The 8506-nt window shown below is 39.9% G+C and overlaps 1 protein-coding gene across 1 annotated transcript in view; it reads left to right on the top strand.

Moving 5' to 3' along the window:
• LOC144959436 (uncharacterized) overlaps positions 1-8200 on the top strand; it is a 36745-nt gene extending 28545 nt beyond the window's left edge. The window contains exon 9 of the mRNA XM_078892020.1: positions 7828-8200. Within this exon, the coding sequence (XP_078748146.1) occupies positions 7828-8104 (277 nt within the window). The 3' untranslated portion in view covers positions 8105-8200. The remainder of the gene's footprint in view (positions 1-7827) is intronic.
• Positions 8201-8506: the final 306 nt, after the last annotated feature.

The following is an 8506-nucleotide window of genomic DNA, read 5'->3' as shown; positions in this document are numbered from 1 at the left end:
GCACAATACATCGGCAGCACAGAACCCCCATTCAAAACACGATACAACAACCACAAAGCCTCCATAACACACGAAAGTAAAGCAAAAAGCACCAAATTAGCAATGCACTATTGGGAACAAATAAACACACAAAAAACACCAACAATAACCTGGGAGGTCGTCAAGCAAAGCAGCCCCTACAGATGCGGTGCCAGAAAATGCAATTTATGCCTGACAGAGAAACTGGAGATTTTACTACACAACCACAGAAACAATAGCACCTTAAACAAAAGATCTGAACTGATGACAATGTGCAGACACTCTAACAAATTCAAGCTCAAAACGCAAAAGGCCAAATAACCATCCCCCCCCCTTTCCTTCCCCCCCCCCTTTCCTCCCCCCCCTTCCCTCCCCCCCCCCTTTTTTTTTCCCCCCCTCCCGACCCCATTATACCCTCCCTCCCCCTCTTTCCTACCCCCCCCCCCCGCCGCACCACATTCCACTACAATATCATACACACATGTACACACAACACACAACACACCTACACGCACACACACACATACACACACACACATACACACAGACACTCATAATATAAACACGAGAGCACACTACACATCAAAACTAGTCACCACTAGGCAGCGAAACAACGTTAGTTTGGAGTTTTCTACGGACATTTCTTACAAATGGATTATGCCGACTGATGAGGTGGGAACACTGAAACGAATCGTCTTGGCAAGAATAATGTGAGTGAAAATTTACATTTATATATATATATATATATATATATTATATATATATATATATATGCCTTGTGTAATTGATCTTCTGGTTTCAGAGTGATGCCAACTTGTTTTCTAGTCTAATTATATATATATATATATATATATATATATATATATATATATATATTGGTTATATATAATATAAATTGTATCACTCACTTATATGTGGCCAAAACATATGCTTCTGTGGCTTTCGTCTACGTCTTCAGTTGGCATAATGTCCGCAGAAAAAATGTATTATCTTTGAGATTGATGTTTACGAAAGTAAGGACACAAGAGTGTAAACATCAATCTCAAAGGGAATACATTTTTTCTGCGGACATTATGCCAACTGAAGACGTGGACGAAAGCCACAGAAACATATGTTTTGGCCACATATAAGTGAGTGATACAATTTATATTTTATATTAGCTCTAACCATCATTATCGAGCACTTTCGTACCTACAGGTACGCACCAACACTCATATATATATATATATATATATATATATATATATATATATATATATTATATATATATAGGGAATGAGATTAGCGGAAGAGTAGCGTCCCTTGATTGGACGTCACCCATAGTCTGTGACGTCACCGGCGGAAAAGTTATTAGAGAGAGAACGTCATGTTGGTTGTGCGCATGCGTCTCTCGTCCTCGCTTCTGCTTATACATCTTTTTACTAGAATAGTCATGACCCTTATGATTCAATGCGTAGCCTATTCTATTTTTAGTTCTTCGAAGAACGTGTTGCATACACGCTTCCAATGAGTTTGGAACCGGAAGAGTAGAGGGTGTGACGTCACTACTTTTCTGTCCTATTTGGTATTATATATAGGTTGTGAATAACAAGGGGGGGAAAAGCAGAAAAACAATTTGACACTATTTCAATGCAAAGTAGACATAAAAAAATATCTGAAAATTGATAGGCAACAAGAACAAGACCTTAAAGTTATACTTTCCAAGTTCAATATAAAAAAGATGAAGTTGTTCAAGGACAGCGCCCACAGCTTGGTCGGAGGCGTCAGACGTTAAAGCAAGGGGTGAGTTCAAGCAAGGATGGGCTAACATTGTAGCGTTACTTAGTGCATTTTTACCGTCAGTAAAGGCTTTCAACATTTCTTGCGTCCACGTAAGTGCTTGACGTTGTTTTTTGACTTTCAAAGCACTATATAGGGGTCGAAGTATTTCAGCTAGTCTCGGAATGAAACGATGGTAAAAATTCAACATCCCGAGGAACTCTTGAAGTGACTTGATGGTTTTTGGTTGTGGAAATTGTTTAACAGCCTCAATTTTTGTCGCCATTGGGACAGATCCAAAATGCGAGATGTGATGGCCAAGGAAGTTAAGAGATCTCACACCGAAAAGACATTTCTCAAGACGGATAACGAGGCCTTGGTTTCTAAGTCTTTCGAATACGATTTTGAGATGTTCCATGTGTTCTGCCTCAGTTGACTTGCAACCAGAATGTCGTCTAAATAACAAAATACGCAGTCTAAATCTTGTAAAATGGAGTCCATTAAACGTTGGAATGCTTGTGCTGCATTTTTTAATCCAAATGGCATTCTTAAGAACTTCCAAAGGCCGAAAGGGGTTATCACTGCCATTTTGGGACGTCTTCTGGAGCGACTGGAATTTGGTGGTATCCTCTGACAAGGTCGATCTTCGAGAAGATTATCTTACCGTCTAAGTTTGCTTTAAAATCATGAATGTGTGGGACAGGATATCGATCTGGTATAGTAGCATCGTTAAGTCGACGAAAATCTCCACAGGGACGCATTGTGCCATCAGCCTTGGGGACCATGTGTAATGGGGAAGCCCAATGGCTCTTTGATTTTTGAATTATGCCCATTTTCTCCATTTCCAAACATTCTTTTTTTGCACACAAGAGTTTTTCTGGAGCCAGGCGACGAGCACGTGCGAATACTGGGCGACCTTTGGTTGTGATGAAATGTTGCACGCCATGTTTCACAGTTGCCGTTGAAAATGTTGGTTGAAGTAGTTCTGGATAGTTATTCAATAATTTTCTTAATGTATTGCAGTTCGGCTCAAGTGGTGAGAGTTCGGCGTTTGCGCAAACTGAACTTACTGAACAAGGTACGTGCGAAAACGTTTCAGCGTCGATAAGGCGTCGACCACGAATATCCACAAGCAGATTATGATGACGTAGAAAATCTGCTCCAAGTAGGGGACGCTTGACATCAGCTTTGATAATTCGTGCATTGAATGAACGCGATCCAATACGTATGTTAGTTTCGAAGCATCCGTATGTTTTTATTGTAGAACCGTTAGCAGCTTGCAATGCGAGATCAGAGGAACCCAGGCTTTTGTCTGGTGCAGAGGCGGGTGTGACAGATACTTGAGCTCCAGTATCTACTAAAAAACGTCGGTTTGAATTTTTATCGACGACGATGAGTTGGAGATTTTTTGATGTGGGCGCGTTGGCTGAGTAAGAATCCGGGTCGACAGCAGAATTTACTGTTGACCCGGCTTGGCGTTTCCCTGGTTCTTCTTGTTTTTCTTGAATGAATTGAAGAGTTTGCATGTTTGTGCACATCGACGGGCATTTGAACCAAACCGTTGATGGTACCAGCAGAGGGAATCTATTTCACTGGTCATGGTTGGTGTGTCAACTTCACAAGTAGTATGAGAAATTGAAAAGGAGTTAGAGTTTGAGTGAGCAGCGTAGAAAAAATTGTCAGCTTCTCTGGCAAGTGCCCTGTAATCATCCAGGTTGGACGAGTTTGCTAATGGAAGTCTAATGTTTGCTGGAAGTTGTCTTAAGAATAACTGTCTGAAGAGCAGACAGGGCTTGTGTTTGCCGAGGAGCACAAACATCCTGTCCATTAACTCAGATGGCTTTAAGTCGCCCAGACCATTCATGTTGAGTAGAGATTCCGCTCTCTCTCTCTGTTTCCGAAAGGCCGAACGCAGACAGCAGGAAGTTTTTCAGTATTTCATATTTACCTTCCTTGGGTGGTGATGCTAGAATAGCAAGGACTCTAGTTGCTGTGTCTGAGTCTAAGGCAGCCACTACATAGTAGTACTTTGTTTCATCGCTTGCTATATCGCGTAACATTTTGAAAAACAAACAGATGTCGTTCGGGATTAGATTCCGAGTCTTGAAGTGCTACGTGTGGCCAATCTTGTTCTACGGATGCGAAAGCTGGACTACAAATGCAGAAACACAAAAGAACATTGAAGCTTTTGAAATGTGGTGCTTGAGAAGGATGCAGAGAATATCGTATACCGCACACAAAACGAACGAAGAAGTGCTAAAACAAACATACCAACAAAGGAAACTAATGCCCTTAATAGTGGATCGACAACTATCCTTTTTCGGACACATAGTAAGGAAAGATAAGAATGAATACCTGGCAAGTTGTGGAAAAATACCTGGTAAACGCGCCCGGGGAGACAAAGAAAAACACTCATAGACCAACTGAAGGGCTTCACCAACCTAACAATCCAAGAGCTGTTTGAAAAAGCAAGAGACAGGGAGGAATGGAGAGAGATAATTCATGCAGTATCCGAAGCCTGGACCAGGCATGGAACCTAGAAGAAGAAGAAGATATCGCGTAAGGCAAATTGTGCCTCGCTTTGTGCAAACCACGCTGAAGGACAAGTGGTCCAGAATGTGGGCAATTTCAATGCTACGGCGTCGATAGACATGTTTATTTTTATTATGTTCTTGTGAAGAGTTGAACTGGTAAATAGTAATAATATAATATGTACATATCTCTTAAGTTGTTTTAAGTCGGGGTCACCATGTAGCATCTACTTTACTGGAAACAACAAACAATGAAAGCAATGTTGTAGTGAATTTTATAAATTTAATGAGTTCTCTAGTGTTTACGTTTTGTCTGATCTGGCGTGTAGAGTAGTCTTGCAGTCAGCAGTATGTGGTAAGTCTTCGTAGTTCGTAGGAAACGGAGATCGCCACAATCCTTTATTATTTAACCCAATCCTTACCACCAATTTTCAGGATTTTCCCCTAAACTTCACACCCAACTTATACAAAAATATATTTTTTTTATCACTCAGACATGGTAGCAGTAAAATTCTTGCGTTACATATTTTCTTTAGCAAAACATGCTCTTCAACAAACTGTTCATTTTCTTTAAATGTTTATGACGTACGAAAGAAATTTGAAGAAGAAAAATGTCGGTTGTATGGTAACGAATATGACGATTTTCCTGTAGTTGGTAAGGACGGGGTTAACTCACTCAACCCTAGAGATTTTTGCTACTTTTCAAAATTGGAAAAAATGTATTAAACCTAAACCGGTAGACAGATAGATTTACCAAACTACCATTAACATGTAAAAACTAATAACATTAGCTTTGATTCTACGCCTATAATTTGTCTCAGAAAAAATGTAATAAATAGGCATAGGGTAAAAGTAACCCGGGTAAACTACGGATATAGTCGGTGTTAGGGTTGAGTGAGTTAAGAGACTATGCTGGTTATACCAAAGTCGTTTAAAAATCACCATGTCAAAGGTTTCCAAACATACGTCTTGTGCCGCTATGTGGTCTAGTGGTATGACACTCGCTTTCGGATCGGAAAGTACTGGGTTCGAGCCTCGCGCTCCGCGCATAGTTTAGTCCTTGGAAAAGGCTCTTTACTCACATTCTCTCACCGTACTCAGGTGTAAAATGAGTACCTGGCCGTTAACAGCGTTGTCTTTGTCCGAAAAATTGTAATATCACCTAACAGGCGTCATGTCCCGTCTTACATGTTAAATGTTGCTGTTGACCAGGGACCCCTTGTAAAGCGCTTTGAGTACATTTAGTGGATATTGCGCTATATAAAGCTCATTTTTTTCCTGTTTTAGCATTCTAGTGTCTCCAGTGTCAGCAGTTCCCGTCTAGTTTAACCCTCTCCTTACCAACCATAGGAAAATCGTCACATTCGTTACGATGCAACAGATAATTTTCTCATTCTGATATCTCTTACACATCACAAAATATAAAGAAATTGTGGCGAATGTAGCCTCCACCCGAAGGAACTAGTGCCGCACGGGTTTTGGTTATCGAGAACAGTAACACCAGGAACATAACTCAACCAGGAACATTTACCAGGAACCTACACCAGGACCAAGTTCCTGGTCATGTTACTGTTACTGTGTGTGTGTGTGTGTGTGTGTGTGGAGAGAGAGAGAGAGAGAGAGAGAGAGAAGAGAGAGAGAGAGAGAGAGAGAGAGAGAGAGAGAGAGAGCGCAAACCAGCCTACGTCCTTCCCTCCAGTCTGAACCTCTCGTCTGTATGTGGTTGGTACCACAAACACAAGTGCGCACGCCGTACATGTGTTATCTATGGTCTGAACCTCTCGTCTGTATGTGGTTGGTACCACAAACACGAGTACGCACGCCGTACCTGTGTTATCTATGGTCTGAACCTCTCGTATGTCTGTGGTTGGTACTACAAACACGAGTACGAAAGCCGTCTTGTTCCTCATCTATGCGCCGTACTACTTAGGACATGACTGATACGAAACTCTCTTCGACCGGAACAATCGCTCCAATTTCGACCAGGAACAGGTTCCGTACCAGGAACACAATCGTACCAGGAACATGAAAATGTTCCGAATGCCCGCCGCTAGAAGGAACCAGGCTGTCGCGTTTGTCGTCCAGACAGGAGGTAAATTGAACAACACTGCGTTCATTGTAGGCGGGGAAACTGTAGTTTTGATAGCCTCGGCTAAATCTAATAAAATGTTCCTGACCGTCACGTCGGGGTCACCGATGTTGTACTTTCGATTGGAGTAACAGTCACTTCGTCTTCTTATTATTAAACGTCAAATCTTATCTTTCGCTTGTCGTTAGCATTCCGTTCTTTTTAACGAAGTAAGATCGTAACATCCTCACATCTTACAAAATGCTTTGATGACAGCTATAAATACTAAACACCGTGTTGTAGACATCATTTGGCTGAACAACATTCTGTATAGAATGAACTTGTTACTTTTTTGTTTTATTAGGAAAAGTCTATTTTTGTGTCGGGTGCGTGTGAATTTTCAGGGGAAATTTTTTTAATGGCTGGTAAGGAGAGAGTTAAAAAACATATGATATTTGTGACCCATCGTCTCAAAACGGTATTATGTTGGAACGAACCAGATGCTTAAAAGCCGAATTTAATGTTAAACTTATCACAAATATAAATTGTTGGCATTAGCACCCTAGAATATGGCATCCATTCTCCTCAATAAAACATACAAACTCAAAACAACTCTGATATTTCTGGTTATAAATTCAATTTTCAACATCTTACCCATCCCGACTTAATACCGTTTTGAGGCGAAGGGTCACATATATGATAAAATCCGGAATTAAATTTATATCACCTAACAATGTTGTTACATAATTGTGCGGCGATATGATCATGTGTTATGACACTCGCTTTCGGATAGGAAGGTCCTGGGTTCGAGTCTCGCTGGGCGCATAGCACAGTCCTTGGAAAAGGCTCTTTAATCACATTCTCTCACCGTACTCAGGTTTAAAATGATTACATGGCCGTTAACAGCGTTGTCTTTGTTCGGAGAAAAAAGCGTCATGTCCCGTCCTACATGTTTAGTGTTGCTGTTTGCCAGGGATCCCCCCTGTAAAGCGTATTGAGCACGTTTAGTGGACATTGTTATTTAAATGTTGCTCCTCGAAGGTCAAAGAAATAAGAAACGTAAAAATTAAAAAAAACAACAACATGAAATTAAACGTAAGCTTTAATTTAATATACGAAAACAGATAAAATGGACGTTTCGAGTTTCACCTTTATCAACAAAACAGGATTAATGAAACACTACAGACGAATGAGATAATGTGGTAGTGGCGCTGTTAAGGGGAATAAACAAAACATTGAGGGGCATCAATACATACACACACACACACACACACATATATATATATATATATATATATATATATATATATATATATATATATATATGTATATATATATATATATATATATATATATATATATATATATATATATATATATATATATATAAATATATTTCACACATATTTTTCCACTTTTTTCTTTACGCTTTGTCTTGTTCCTCCTCTACAGGTGCACCACATTGAAGAATAAATTCGAATTCAAGCGATGTGCCTCCAGTCTGATGAACTGTGAAACATGGCCGCCATACCGGGAGGTCAACAAATTCGTCGCCGGGGAGGGAGAGAACGTCAATTTTGGTGAGGGCGAGAACACCAATCAAGCGGCGGAAACGACTCCTTGGAACTTCCTGGGTGAAGGAATTCTGGGAGAAAATGGAGGCGAATCTAACAACAACAACGCAGGAGGTGCTGAAAGCTTCAACCCTGGCGACTTCTTCAAAAAATAATGAATGCAATGAATATACGTGGCCCACCGTTTCAAAACGGAAATATGTTGGGTTGAGAATACTGTAACGCTGAAAAAATGGTTTTGTGAGAAGAGAGTTGAGAAGTTTCTTTGTTTTATTTATAGCAATAGATAATGATAATGTCCCGGGTAACGAATACTTAAGATTTTACATTTATTATTCTACATGTTTCATCTCGCTTATGGCCTGAGAACCCGTTTAAAACACTTTTAAGCATACAAAGTGGACATACACACATACACACACACCTCACAAACACACCTCACAAACACGTGTGTATATATATATATATATATATGTATGTATGTATCCGCCTTATACACACACACACACATATATATATATATATATATATATATATATATATATATATATATATAT

The sequence above is a fragment of the Berghia stephanieae genome, chromosome 14 (assembly GCF_034508935.2).
Source record: "Berghia stephanieae isolate SIO BIC M18660-M18661 chromosome 14, UCSD_Bste_1.3, whole genome shotgun sequence".
NCBI lineage: Eukaryota > Metazoa > Mollusca > Gastropoda > Nudibranchia > Aeolidiidae > Berghia > Berghia stephanieae.
This window is presented reverse-complemented; position numbering and strand designations above follow the sequence as displayed.